This window comes from Papio anubis, chromosome 6, assembly GCF_008728515.1.
Source record: "Papio anubis isolate 15944 chromosome 6, Panubis1.0, whole genome shotgun sequence".
Lineage (NCBI taxonomy): Eukaryota > Metazoa > Chordata > Mammalia > Primates > Cercopithecidae > Papio > Papio anubis.
The window spans coordinates 150,988,048-151,003,274 of record NC_044981.1 but is presented as its reverse complement, the minus strand read 5'-3'; the positions used below and the strand labels follow the sequence as shown (position 1 = coordinate 151,003,274).

Below are 15,227 nucleotides of genomic sequence, written 5' to 3'. Positions count from 1 at the left end.
GGTCATGTTTTACTCAGACATTACAGAACAGACAATGCAACTAATAGTAGGTCAAGGAGACCTACCCCTTCATAGAAATGTCTTTCTAGACCCGAGTGTGTTTATGCCAAATCATTTAGATATGCAGTAACTTGTCAGTTGTGCAAATCTTAGCAGAGAAAGTGGGATTTACTGAGCATTGATTATGTGCTGGTCATAGGCTGGACAGTGAATTCATGACAAAAATCAGTCCTTGTGCCAGCTTTGTGAGGTAGGTATTCTTGTTCTCATATAATGAGAGGGAAAATAATCCTCAGAGAAAATCCAATCATGTGCCCATAACTAGTAATAATAGTCCTGAAATTGGAACCCCAGATCAACTTCTCATCTTCTTTGACCTATCCTTTATCCCCTCTTCATCAGATTTCATACTCTCTCCTAGGTTCCACCCCATCTCTCATCCCAGATACTTTATTTCATACCTGTATTAGGTGAGATAACTGAATTTTTGAAACCACCACTGCAAAGCTGAACATTAGATCTAAACTGTGCTGACACCACAAGCTACGGACATTCCTGTGGCAGGTGGGGGTAATATTAATTACATATGCATGTATCCGAATGAATGAACGGATCTTCAGGAGTCAGCTATAACTTGAAAGCATTGACATTATGAAAATATGAGTAGCATAGACCAGATTTACACATCAGGTTTATAGATTCTGGTTCAGAATTCTTCTTCCCCCAGAAGTAAGCTCTTAAAGTGATATCAGCAACCCCCAAGTCATTATAGGTTTATGGATTTATAAAAACAATTACTGTAGATTTGTAATAGGTCAAAATAGAGCTGTATGGCTGACCTTGAAGTTGGAAGGCACTCCACCAACATAAAACACCGTGTCCTCAGGGTCCAGGTCCAGCAGGGAGTCATCTCCTGAAAATTCCCCCTTTTTAATGAACTTTTCCTCTGCTGTGCTACTTAGACTTGGGACTGTTAAAAACACCTTTCCATGTTTTCCCACCCTATTGAGATAAATAATTTTCATGTGTTATTATATAATTTATAGAAAATACTTTTTAAATGTCAAAATGTTAATGTTTCCTCATCACAAAATGGGTAATTTAATTTTGTGACACTAGTAAGCATTTATAAAACATCACAATCAATGGGAAAGAGAAGAAAGACATTTCATTTTGAAATTAATTCCTGGATTGGCCAGGTAAAATCTAATAATCAGAGCGTGATTTAGAAATGACTTTTTTTTTTTTTCTTTTCTACTAAGGTGTTTGGGAAAGAATACAAGAATAATGGAAGAAAAGGGAGGAAAATGCTATTTATAACTTCCACAGGAAGACTGCGTGTGTGTGTGTGTGTGTGCACGTGTGTGTGTTCAACAGGTTTCTTGTGAATTGTGCATATATGCCCTGTGTCACGGATTCACTGTACCTTTCAATCTTGACAATGCTGAAGTAAGCAGGCCAGGAACTGACGGGCTTGGAGTCCAGGGGAATCTCCACATCTTTGGTTCCCAAATTATAGATGTATACCAGGTTATCATTTTTGATTGCAAGACCCATATACTCTTTTTTGGCCTGAAGTATCAAGAAGTAAGAAGTCATTTAAATTAAATTCATAGGAATGAACATCATCTTTTTTTTTTTTTTTTTTTTTTTGAGACGGAGTCTCGCTCTGCCGCCCAGGCTGGAGTGCAGTGGCCGGATCTCTGCTCACTGCAAGCTCCACCCCCTGGGTTCACGCCATTCTCCTGCCTCAGCCTTCCGAGTAGCTGGGACTACAGGCGCCCGCCACCGCGCCCGGCTAGTTTTTTGTATTTTTTAGTAGAGACGGGGTTTCACCATGTTAGCCAGGATGGTCTCGATCTCCTGACCTCGTGATCCGCCCGTCTCGGCCTCCCAAAGTGCTGGGATTACAGGCTTGAGCCACCGCGCCCGGCCTGAACATCATCTTTTTTAAAGGACAATCAGAAATCCAAATACTTGGGTATATACAAGTGATTTCTGGCCTGAATTATTACCCAAAGCTCCTGTGAGACCAGGCAGTGGCTCTTCCTCTCCAGCCTCCCTGTGGCCACATCAGAGTCTGCTGGCCCCATCCTTGCTCAGGCTCATGGAAATTTGTTGGCTACCAGGAATGGGCTAATTTTTTGAGGCTACCCAGGGATATAATATAGCCTGACAGTACTGTTCACTATGCATCTCCAAACAGGATTCAGCATCAAACAGAATAGGCTTCTGTCTTTCTGAAAGACTTTGAGGTATTCCATTCACTCATCAAAGTTAGCAGTGCGATGGTAATAGGAAACAATCCCCACAATTTCCCACACAGAGAAAAATTACTTGTTCTTGAGTCATTCTTTTAATCTTGTCATTAAAATGAGATCTTCTGAGTTACCAGAATGGGCATTGTTTTGGTTCATTTGCCTAGTAGCTTTATTTTAGGCAAGAGAAAAAGCAGCTCTCCTTGTAAATATTATTCCCTCCTTTCAAACTCATGTGCTTACGTTTTTGCTTCCAAGGTACAGGATAAACTGATCTGCAGTCTCGGTCAGTTCTGGCTGCCTCACAGGGGGTTTCATGTACAGGCTCAGAGACGTGAAAGCCTTTAAGTCATCCATACTGGTTCTTGAGTGCACTTCCACAGCTGACTGGCCATCAAACATCATGGAGACTTGGATCTGGAGTTACACAATGGTTTCATTAAAAGTGCTTTGCAGAAATGGGCAGAATGCTTTCTCGTGGTTCTCAGTGGTCTTCCCTCATTCGTGACGGGGGCCTCTAAGCTCTCTTCACCTCCATACCTTTAGTTATTCACTCACATCCTCCCCTAGTTGAAGAGAAGACTCAGGGCAGATTGTGATATAGTCATTTAAAGTGGGGTGAAAGAAAGCAAAAAAAGTGGTGACTAAGTAGATCCAAGAATGAGGATAAATATGAATTCCACAATGAACGGCGTACTCGGTTTGGGTGAACTAAACAACTTACTCAAGTTGTCTGGTCAGTATACAGTTCACAAGGCTCACACAATTTGTATAAAACTAATTGGGAGAAGTCGAACTAATTTCAGTTACTAACACAGCTGGGACTTTCTCCCTAGGGTCCTCATAAAACAGGCATGGGGTGAGACTGTGAGCAACATCCTTGCCCTTGTCTGCACAGTTGGGAGGGGTCTAGACTAGCTTTATAGTCTCAGACCAGATGGGCTCTGCCTCTTCCTAGCTGTGTAACCTTGAGCAAGTCACTTAACCTTCAGTTTCCTCATCTGTGAAACGAGGATAATAAATTTGTCGTGAGCATGAAATACGATGATAACGCTAAAGTGCTTTCCAGTGCCTGGTCCTACCATTATAATAACTGTAATAATGAGTTCATAAGGTGCCTCTTATAATGGCTCACAGAAAGGCATCACAACAAAGCACAATTCAGTAAGTGCATTTCTCAGAGGCCCAATATGATATGCTGAACTGGTCTGATTCAGGGGTAATTTGTAGAGTATTTACAAGTGGATGGATTGTGTATACTTATGCCATTGAGCTGAATCTTTCCAAATGATTAGACATCTTTACATTAATTTACTAATGTTGATTTGGCTAATGTGAGTGGTCAGTGAGCTCAAGGCTCTGTATTCCCAAATGACTGGAGTGCAGCTGTCCTATGTTACCAGTTGAGTAAAAACTAATACACCTTTTTTTTTTTTTTTTTTGAGACACAGTCTCACTGTCACCCAGGCTGGAATGCAGTAGCACAATGTCAGCTCATTGCAACCTCTGCCTCCCAGGTTCAAACAATGCTTGTGCCTCAGCCTCCCCAGTAACTGGGACTACAGGTGTGCACCACCATGCCCAGCCAATTTGTGTATTTTTGGTAGAGACAGGGTTTTGCCATGTTGGCCAGGCTGGTCTCAAACTCCTGGACTCAAGAGATCTGCACACCTTGGCCTCCCAAAGTGCTGAGATTACAGGCATGAGCCACCGAGCCTGGCCAAGACCAATACATCTTAATAAACAAGACGTGTGGGGGATTAAAGTCTTACATTAATAAGTGAGAGTCTGAGAATAGTGCATGTCTGCATGAAAAGCATCTCACTCGGCGGCACTGAGTGAGCTCCCAGCTCCCAAAGGTAGGGCTAAGTCTGTCTTCAGCAAATGGTCTTAGGTGATTAAGGTTCCAAAGTCATACTCTTTATAGCAATAACATTACAAGAAAGCACTCATCAAAACCTAGCTTTTAGAATGCCATTTCTTGATGTACCTTTAGATAAGCCTTTTTTGAAAATGTTCACTGGGGCATCTAAATAAGGTAATTTGTGACAGGGGACTATTTATCACCACTTAAAAGTCAGGTCTATTTATCAAGAATAATCTTCTACAGTACAAAATAGTTGATTTCTAACGCTTCTTTCTGTCAGTAATTAGGACCAGTAGTCTGCTCAGGCTGATTCTTAATTGAGAAAATAATACCATATACTTTGTTCATAAAAAGGGAGTCTGGTCTATGAATCAATTAAAAAAATTCAAGAGGTCCAAGAACAAGCTCCACTTTGCCACACTGAAAAGTAATTGCTGTGTCAGGAGATGTTCCTACAAATGCCGGCTCTAGTTATCTTGTGCTAGGTAGCTTCTATGTGTCTCAAAACAGTGTCTTTGTTGAGTTTATTCCTCTTAGCTAGTGTGTGATTTCTCGGTCAACCCTGCGGGCGGTCAGTAAAAGCTTCCGCATAATTTGTGTTGTATCAGAGAATTTCTTGAAGGGGTGGGACAGATGGGATAGATTATTCCATTGTGGTGATTGCACTAAAGTAGCTGTTAAAATAACAAAATATAAGAACGAATTGAGGCTTTTATTGAGGCTTTACTTGATTTCTTTTGCTATATTAGCTTTATTGGCTAGTTTAACTCTGTGGTTTTTAAACCTGACTACACATTAGAATAACCTGGGAGCTTTGAAGAACATGCAGGTACTGAGCCCTTCCTCTACAGAGTCTGATCTATTGCTTTCAGGTTGGGACCAGGAATTGGTTTCGTTTTCAATGTTCCTCACGTGTTTCTAATTAGCAAATGGTGCTGAGAACTACTGAGTTGGAGACTACAGTGGAAAGGTCCAGGCTCTGGAAGCTGCCCAAGCAGTTGGAGCTCAGCTGCGTGTTATTATTATCACTGAGTGACTGATGAGTCTTTTCATCAGTTACCTTGCTGGCAACACTTCTGGTCTGAGCAATGAGCTCTCGGATCCTCTGGATGCTGGCAGACACGTTGCTTGCAGGCCGCTTCTGCTCAACCGTACGAAGCTGATCCAGGAGCTGAGGCACAACCTCTGTCAGATTTCTTACTGCAGTTAATAAAAATTAATCACTTGAGTAAATATCTCAATATTAAGCATATTTCAAGAATCAGATGTAGACAACAAACACGGATTACATATGGTAGAACAATAAGAAATTATTTTAATCCTGCAAAATTAATCGTAAAGCCTGTAAGGTACATGGATGTGCTTTGGTCAAGGAATAGGTCGAGGCAGACATCTGGGCCAGAGTGACTCAGCGAGTTTAGGGCACAGGTGCACACTCCATTTGTTATATAACCTATTTGTAAGCGCATACTTGGCTCAGAGCCACTGTTGTTTGAAAAGGTATAGCTGCCCTGCTGATGCCGTGCACAGGGCACATGCACTTGCACCCAGAGAAAGAGGGTGCCAAGGTGGCCTGTCTTGCAGATGGACAGAGGGAGAGCCAGGGCTCAACATGGCTCGCAGGTGTGCTGGTGCCCAAAGAGAGAGTAACGCTACTGACCCCTGTAAGGGAGAGGCAGTTGCCTTGAAGGCAGGCAGTGGGGAGCCAGGAACCGACTTGTGCCCAGAGAGAGTTAAGCTGTTGACCCTGAAGGCAAGGGAGAGCCGGCTGTGCAGCTGTGTGTGGGAGCAGCCCGAGCAAGCAGCCGAGACACAGCAGACAGTGTGAGAGAGCTTCTGATGAGAGAGCTGCTGAATAAAACTACATTTCACCTGTCTACATCCCCCAAGTGTTCTTTCAGCAATCTGCCACCCACCCACTCCCCTCAGACCTCAGCATGGGCTCGAACCTGACCCCAAGCATGACATTTGGCATAGTTGTGGACCTAACAAAGCCCAAAGCACAATTCATTCCTATTTTTGTGACATTTATACTTATTGATCTAAAAATTGTATGTTGAGCAAGCTAACTTTTTCTAAAGGGCAGGGTCCATGGTATATAATCAAATGTTCCTTTAAGCATGAAGCACAGGTTCTGCTTGCATTTCTAATATAACTGATATAACAGGTAAAAAGGAATACTGGGAAAAAAGATGGGAAGATTGTTTTCCAGGATGTCCATGCACACATCATGCTGCTGCTACTGTCCCAGAAGAGAGCACCAAAAGGAAGACACAGGTAGCACTCAGAAAAGTGGCAATTGTGCCAAGGTAGGGGTAGGCGGCCATGGTCTGTGGGTGCAGACAAGGGTGATGCTACAAGCAGATCATAGTGACCTTTTATTTCTTTTTACTCTTGGACATCTTGCTGGAGAACAAAACAACCTCTGGGTGTTGGGGGTTGAGGGAAACAGCAAAAGAGGAAGTGGCCGGAGTGGGAGACAACACTCCCCTTGACTCAGTCTAGTGCAGCTGTGCCCCATAAGGCTGACACTGGCTACTTCTTATGTCCTTCTTTTTGAATGCATAACTTAAACATAGAAAAGAGCGTGAGTCAGCTGGGCGTGGTGGCTCACTCCTGTAATCCCAGAAATTTGGGACACCAAGGCTGGTGGATCACCTGAGGTCCGGAGGTTGAGACCAGCCTGGCCAACGTAGCAAAACCCTGTCTCTACTAAAAATATAAAAATCAGCCAGGTGTGGTGGTGTGCACCTATAATCCCAGCTACTCGGGAGGCTGAGGCAGGAGAATCGCTGGAACCCAAGAGGCAGAGGTTGCAGTGAGCCGAGATCGCGCCCCTGCACTGGCGACAGAGCGAGACTCTGTCTCAAAAAAAAAAAAAAAAAAGCACCAGTCATAAGGATACGGCTTGTGGAGAGAAACTCAAAGAGAATGGCATAACTTTTCCCAGAGTTTCATTGACGGAACAGTGGTTGTTCAAGTGTGGTTCCCAGACAAGCAGCATCAGCATCACCGGGTACTTGTCAGAAATGCAAATTCTTGGCCCTGTCCCAAGCCCACTGAATCAGCAGTTCCAGGAGTGGGATCCAGCAGCCTGTGTTTAACAAGCCCTCCAGGTGATTCTAACGCACACTGGTATTTGAGAACCATTGGCTCAGAGACAAATACTTTTGAGGTATTCTCTTACCTAAGGGCAGGGCCATGGTCATTAAGCATTAGTAGCTGGGCAAGAGCAAGCCTCTTCCTGGAGAAAAACTAAACTCAGATTCAGGAGACTATGTCAGTGCAGACCAAGGAGACACCCCTTCTCTGTGCTTAGGACACACAATGTTTCTCCAGCACAAGGAATAGAATTAAGTAAAATAATAGCAACTACTAGTTTATTATATTGATTAATACAGACGTAAATATTTATTGTTTGGATCACTGACAACAGCATTTATTTTATAGTATACTAATCTTTAAAAACTAGACATACTTAATGAATTATGTTAGATGTTGATTATGGAAATGTATATAAGACAGAGTCCCCCTGCTCCCTACAATCAATTATCTCAGAAAAAGGGGGCCACCTTATATTAGAGTATTTATAAAGTTTCTTACATTATGGTATCCTCTTTCATTTACTTTGTTTTGAACCACAAAATGCTATTTGAGAAAAGCACAGTAAACAATTTCAATTTTTTTGAAAGTTCTGGATGCTTATTGGAATCACTTGATAAAACTGGTAAAAAATGGAAAAAAGAATGTAACACAGATTTGGTACATATTCCCGAGGCCATATCATTATAAATGTAATAGCTGAATTTCATGTAGGCAAATCTTTTAAAGACAAAATTTTAAAAGCACTTCCATGAGTGGTTACATGGAAGAAACGAACATATACTTAAAAGATCATTATAAAAGAGCTATTTTACTGTTATGGGAATCGGTATTTGTAAATTGGAATAAAATTTGCAGTGGCAGGTCATATATGGATTTATGACCTCTCTTAATTCAGATACAAATGAAGGTAATATTGTATGCAAAACCATATTAGAGAACAAAAAGTTCTAGTCATGATATTGTCATGATATTTACAGACATTGTTATTTAAGAAGTTATGAAGGGATTGGATAAAAATGTGAGAATGGAAAAAGGGACATTTCACAAGTACTGCATAGTTCTAATATCTACAAAATAAATTAGGTGGACATGAAAATATTTCATTTTCACTTCTATAGAACTATATATTCAAGTTGGCCAACATGCTGTTCTTAATAGAAAGCTGGAGTTAATGTTTGGCCATGTTCAGTACTTGTTGGTAATAACCTGTTTTACTCAGATAAAGAAAAAGCAATGTTGACTAGTAAAAGCAATGCCATTTAGTAATTTTTTTCCTAAAAGCTAAACAGTATTGTGTTAGGATTATTTACCCAACATTTGATTAACCTTGTTCTCTAAAGGATAAGTCTTACATTGATACAATTGCTACCATTATTTCACATAGAAAAAATTATAACTCTTTACCAATCTATCTAGTGTTCATTCAAAATATATGTATGTTTCTCATATGTATTCAGACAGGTATAGATAGATAGATAGATGAATAGAGCAAAACCTTTTCTTTTTCTAAGCTAACTTCTATAATTTTCAAATCCAAAACCCAAATGAAGAAAACTGTTTTTTGACAAAAGGTGTATAGAGTTTAATGGCCAATTCCTTAATTAGATTCAAATTGTGAAATTTCTAAGTGATACCTGCATCCCTAGCAGAGTCCACTGCAGTGTTGTAAGCAGAAGAGTCAAAATGTTGAAGGTTCTGTGACCAGTTGGTTAGATTGTTGGCCATGGGGGCGGTGGCCTGCTGCACCTCCATCGTCGTCCTGTTGGCTTCCTCGGTGATCAGCCTGGACTGCCCCAGGCGCTGCTGGGCATCCCCTTTACACAGAGCATAGGGTCATTCACTTTGCAGAGAAGCCGGACATTTGCTGGGGAACACTAACACCCCTTTAACCCTTCAGTGAAATAGATCTCTCATTTTGGGCTCTTAAGCAAAAGTAAGATTTTTAGATAACCATGCGGCCCACTGAAAACATTTCCAAATTAAGAGATAAATTTAAAAAGAAGATTAATTGTATTTCCTGTAACCTGGTGAGAAAGCCATAGAAAATGCATATGAGTTAATATGAGATTTTAACTCATAAGAGGTTCGTGTCTGAAATTAATTGCAAATATCACTTTCTTTTCTGAAAAAGTAGGCTTGTGGAACACTTTTGCCATAAAAATGATGCTATAGAAATTAATTCATAAAGAGATGTTTTTAACAGAAAAGAAAGCAAATTTCAGAGAGTTTTATTAGTGAATTCTCATTTTGTTAAAAATTACATCTGTAAAATAACCATAATGTAAATTTACAACAAAATATTTTGTCTAGGGGATGGGATTATAGGTGATTTTCTTCTTTTTTTCTTATCAGAATTTTCTAATATGTCTATAAAAATAATTTATTATTTTTATAATATTATAGTTCACTTAGGTGATTTTATAACTTCAAATTTTATGCATTTGAAGTTATGCCCTAATTTGGTTATTGGATTGATTATATGCCCTAATTTGGTTATTGGATTTCTTTGGCCCCAACTGTAACATAATTATAACTGTAAAACAATTATAAATTTGAAGTTATACCATCACCTAAATGAATTCTGATTATTTTTGTTATAAAAATAATACTTAATTTAATAATATATAAATAATAAATAATTTATTAAAGTGAGGATGTATTTCATTTAGCCTCACATATTCTGGATTCTGATAAATGCTGGTTTGAATCCTGAATCTGCTTCTTACTGGCTGTGCTTGTTGCAAGTTCCCTAACCTTGATGAACCTCAGGGTTCATATCAGTCTGAAGGCAATAGTGGTACTTATCCCCATGACATAAAGTATTAATATGTTTGGCTGTGTTCCCACCCAAATCTCATCCATAATCCCTACGTGTCATGGGAGGGATGGGTGGGAGATAATTGAATCATGGGGGCAGTTTCCCCATATTATTCTTGTGATAGCGAGTTCTCATGAGATCTGTGGTTTTATAAGTGTCTGGCATTTCCCCTTTGCTCAGCAATCATTCTCTCTCCTGCCGCCCTGTAAAGAGGTGCTTTCTGCCATGATCGTAGGTTTTCTGAGGCCTCCCCAGCCATGCAAAACTGTTACTCAATTAAACCTCTTTTCTTGTAAATTACCCAGTGTTGGGTATTTCTTCATAGCAGCGTGAGAACGGACTAATACAGGTATGTTGAACACTTAGGACAGTGCCCAGCTCACACTAAGCATCAATAAACAGTCACTCTGATGATGGTGATGATGAGGCTTCTCCGTGAATGACCACTCACCTGGCCAGAGCTTTGGTGTACTGTAGCACTCCAGCTAGGATTTGCTCATTCTAGTAAAACACGCGTATGCTACACTAGTGTTTTAACTTTCACTGTGCCAAGGAAGGCACATCTGCTTCCAATCGCACCTGTCTAAGATACCACTGCAGTCCCAGATTAAGCAAAACATGTGTTTTTGTTTCTCTGTTTGGGCTTGCTGGTCTCCCTGGTCTCTATTTGGTCTCTGTTTGGGCCTGTTGCTTATATGATAAGAATGACTTGACATGTAACAGAGGGAAGCTGTTTACAGCTGGGGCCAAAGAAATCCAATAACCAAATTAGGGCATATTGTTATGAGGAAGGATATTCATAAGAAAGCCATTACCAAACACTATAAACAGCATGATCCCATTAAAAGACACACACATGCACACGCACACACACACACACACACACACAGAGGAAATGCTGGAAAAAAAGGCTCTCAAATCTAAAGATCACCTCTAGGTGGTGTGATTACAGCATTTATATTTATTTTCTTCTTTTTATTTTCTAGAACTTTTTTTTGGTAATGAATATGTTATTCTGTCATCAGAAAACAACATTTATGTATAAAAACATTGACAAATAAAGAATTACCTAATCCTTCCGTGAAGGTTTCCCTTACACTCCAGTGAACCAACAGATGAGACTTCAATTCTTTCTGATGCTTACCTCTCTCTGCTGCTTGTAGTTGCTTAACGGCATCACTGAGTCTGGTTTTAAGGGCACTTTTCCTTGCTAGGGCTCCACCCACACGCCTGCTAGTGTCAGCCACTGCCTCATCACTGCCTGTGGAGAAGCAGCAGAAAGAAGTACTAGTGGAGCCAAGATGCCTCGAAAAGGTTTCCATTTCAACAAGGAAACTTCTCATTTGTACGATGCAGTCATCTGCAGTATTTGCAGCATTCTGAATACTCTGAACATAGATCAACAATTCTGGAAAGTAGCATTTAAAATTTGAGGTGCAGAATTGCAGAACACTTGTAATACTGCTTGTGAGTGACTTAGGATGCCATAATGGTTAATTTCTTTAATTGAAACATATAGCCCTGCCATGACTTATAACACCAACCACACAATTGGTAAAGAGCTGAAAAGAAAAAAATCTCTCTGTCTATGTATATATATGATGATGACTGGTTATAAAAATAATCCTTGTTTTCTTATTTGTTTCAATAAAATTTTAATTGCTATATAGCATACATCTAGCAAAAGGCATCCTTTAAAAATGCACAGCTTGACAAATGTTCACAAAATGAACACAAAACATAAACCAGCATCCAAGTCAAGAAAATAGAAACTTATTACCACCTTTTAAGCTCCCTAGAGCCCCTGTGATGACCCGAAGATAATCACTATTTTGAATTCTATCTCCACCTGTTTGTGTCTGTTTTTAAACGTTATTCAAAAGAGAGAATACGGTATTGCAATCTTTTATATCTGTCTTAATTTCCATATAGCGCTATAATAAATCTTGATAATGCAGTTTGTCTTCCAGCTTTGTTTTTATTCTTTAAGATGATCTTGGCTATTCTTGGCTTTCCCCTCTCATTTCCATATAAATTCCAGAATATTCAGTTCAGGTACTTTAATCAATACTGAATTGAATCTGTAGATGAATTTGGGAGAATTGTCATTTTTACAAATTTTAGTCTTCTACTCAATGAATATGGTATTTATCATTTATATATAAATTCTTGTTTAGATCTTCATTTATTTACATCTTTATGTGTAGCAACCTTAGCCTCTTTTGTCAGATTTATTCCTATGTATTTGATGCTATTGTAAACACTGTTATTTTAAAAAGTTAATTTCCCTTTGTTGTGTATAAAATTAAACCAGATTTTTACACATTGAATTGGTAATGTAGCATGTCCTTGTATGGTTTCTAATATTAGTGGAAAAGCATTCAATATTTCCATTTTAATATATTTGCTGAATATTATTTTATTTTTCAGATTATGGAAGCTTCCTTCTATTCCTAGCTTACTGAGAGTCTTTTTTAAAAATAAAAAATGAGTATCAAGTTTGTTAAATAATTTTTCTGCATGTAGTGAGATGACCATATGAATTTATCCTATATCCTATAAATGTGACAAATTACAATTGATGTTTTAAATGTTAAACTATTCTTGAAATCCTAAAATAAACTCAAATTGGACATCAAATTAAACTCAAATTGGTTTATTGTTATCTTCCCCCCCCAAATATGTGTATAAGGGGTGGTGGTGTCATGAAGTACAGTTAACCAAATACAAGCACTTCTTGTATTTTTTCTGGGTAGTGTGGAGAATTTGCATTGCACCCTGCCTTCTTCCTCTTTCTGATTTCAATTTCCAAACATTATAATACAAGCAATGTTTTAGCTCTTATTTTTGGGTCTCATGACTGCAAAAACAAAAAAAAAATCCTGCCTGATATACTGAGAAAGAATATATTTAACTCTATATTTGGAGCTCTTGATAAAAAGATGAGGAAGAAAATCTATTTTGGGCTTGATGTTTATAAGAAGAAATGTTTCATAAGAAGTGTGTTCTATTTGGAATTTACTGACTTGCATAAATATTTTTCATTTTGCAAATGAGTTAAGTAGACGATTCGTATAAATAGCAGCTTCCTGAGATTATATTGATTATCAACTATTTGGTATATATAATGAAAGAGAAAGTTGGGAAGTAAAGATTACTGATCATTAAAGGGAATTTGGAATGAAGAAAAGGTAATCTAAAATTATAACATAATTTAGTAGATGACTATGGTTTAATTTGGGAACCTGAATGTACATCACAAATGTGTGTATTATCAAGGGAAGACAGCCCTGTAAAGTTCTAAGCCACACAGTACTAAGTCCCTATTGTTGTTCCTTTTGCAAATAAATACATGAAGGGATTTAGCCAAACGAGATCATGAAATAGGTGAACAGGTCTGTAAAATATTCAAACAGGCTAATGCAGAGAGATTTATCAGACAGAAAATACGGAACTTTGAAGGGATGTGGGTAGGGGTCAATTAATGGTTAAATTTAAAATAGAAAAGTTGCTTTTATAAAGTTCAATAACTCAATAATGACAAGACTGAGAGAATATATTACAAGTTATCAAAAAGAATAAAATATTTAAGTCACTGTGTCATGAAGACTGACACATTCTGGTCTTCACAACACAAGAAACAAAAGCAATACATAGATATAGCAACATTTATCTAGAAATATTTTACTGTTAATATTCTAATTCTTCACTACTGATATTCTAATTATTTTCCGTAGAGTATGTTCAGGATAGACTTATACAATAAATTAATTAGACATATAATAATTAGGCTAGAGAAACAATGGCACTTTTTACTGCCTTTGTTTGCCCAGAAGAATAAAATAACAGTTGTTTTATGAGAAATAAATAGTTAAGTATCTGTGTATGAAAAGCAACATGCATTTATCTTCTCTATGTAATGGCTCTTTGCAAAAGAGAAAGAAAATGCATGGTTAAATGAGATTAATTACTTTAACAAAATTGGGTGAGATTTATAGTTTCAAACTTGGCCTTTGTTTTTAGGTGGTAGTTAGAAGTTCGCTAGATGATGAATTTCCAACCTCATTAGTCAATGTTCGAAAGTCCTTAGGAATTAGTTCATCATCTCTGAGATGAATAATGTTTAGTGAATTTCTTAGTCCATTCAATTGTTTTTAAGAGTAACTCACATGATTCAAAATTGTCTAATGTGATTTTGCTTTTATTTTTCCTTCCTTCCCTCACCCTTGGATGTGAGCACTTTAGCAGATGCAAACATTGGCCTTTGGAAATCCTTCTTACCACATGGCTGTTAGGTCTGTTCTAAATGCAGTAACCTATGTAGAACACAAACTACAAAAAAAAAAAAAAAATGCAAATAACCAGATGACTTTGTGGTGCCCTTTTATCCTAATTGACTCACAGTGATGACCCATTCCTTCATGGGAAACATTTTAAAAGGGCTTCGGAATTGTTCAAGGAAGAGGAAATTTTGTGCAATACAGTTTTAGTGTTAAGTGTATTTTATGACGTTTCCCCCTAAAGATGGATATTTATGGTAAGTTTCTATTAGTCAGCCTGTTTGATTAGCAGGCATAGCCACAGTATGTGAGATAGCTATATGTTTCCACGTAGTTTACTACGTGGCATTTTTTTTTTTAAATCACAATTTAAAGTATCAAATCTTTGCTCTTTTGTAACTAGACTCTGAGCAGGAACTATTGATATGTTATTTAGTTATTATCATTCTTTAATCCTAGAGTTGGAAACCTCTGTATACATGTATGAAAGGAGGGAAGCAGCTATACATTAGAAGGGAGATAGGAAAGTGAAGATATTTACTAGACTCTGCCTTTGCTTGCAGTTCTCTGGCTTGATTGAGGAGGTTCTCACTTTCATCTTTATGGTAAATGATTTGAGTATCAATCCCACTCACCGCCTACAAAGGAATTGGGAGGAGAGAGTAAAAATGACAGCAGAAGAAATGAACTATTCATAGTTGTAGGATTTAAATGACACAGTTTATCTGCTAAACGCCAAGCAAAATTCATTCAGCTTCATTTTCACAGCTCAAAATTAAGGTCAAATCTGTGACCATGAGAAAGTAATGTGTTTGGCATTTTCAAGGTAATGTGTTTTTTTGGAAAGATTCAGTGAACCTAGAACAAAGCCCTGGCCAAGGCCCCACCAAAGTGCTTGC

At 38.4% G+C, this 15,227-nt stretch overlaps 1 protein-coding gene across 2 annotated transcripts in view; it reads right to left on the bottom strand.

The window, feature by feature from the left end:
• The window catches only part of LAMA4 (laminin subunit alpha 4), a 148,486-nt gene that overhangs the window by 33,173 nt on the left and 100,086 nt on the right, over positions 1–15,227 (bottom strand). For both annotated transcript variants that reach the window (XM_021937958.2, XM_021937957.2), the window contains exons 16-22: positions 14,870–14,966; positions 11,193–11,309; positions 8,865–9,044; positions 5,186–5,325; positions 2,502–2,675; positions 1,427–1,572; positions 840–1,002 (exon numbers count right to left, since the gene is read on the bottom strand). In XM_021937958.2, coding sequence (XP_021793650.1) covers positions 840–1,002; positions 1,427–1,572; positions 2,502–2,675; positions 5,186–5,325; positions 8,865–9,044; positions 11,193–11,309; positions 14,870–14,966 — 1,017 coding nt within the window. The remainder of the gene's footprint in view (positions 1–839; positions 1,003–1,426; positions 1,573–2,501; positions 2,676–5,185; positions 5,326–8,864; positions 9,045–11,192; positions 11,310–14,869; positions 14,967–15,227) is intronic.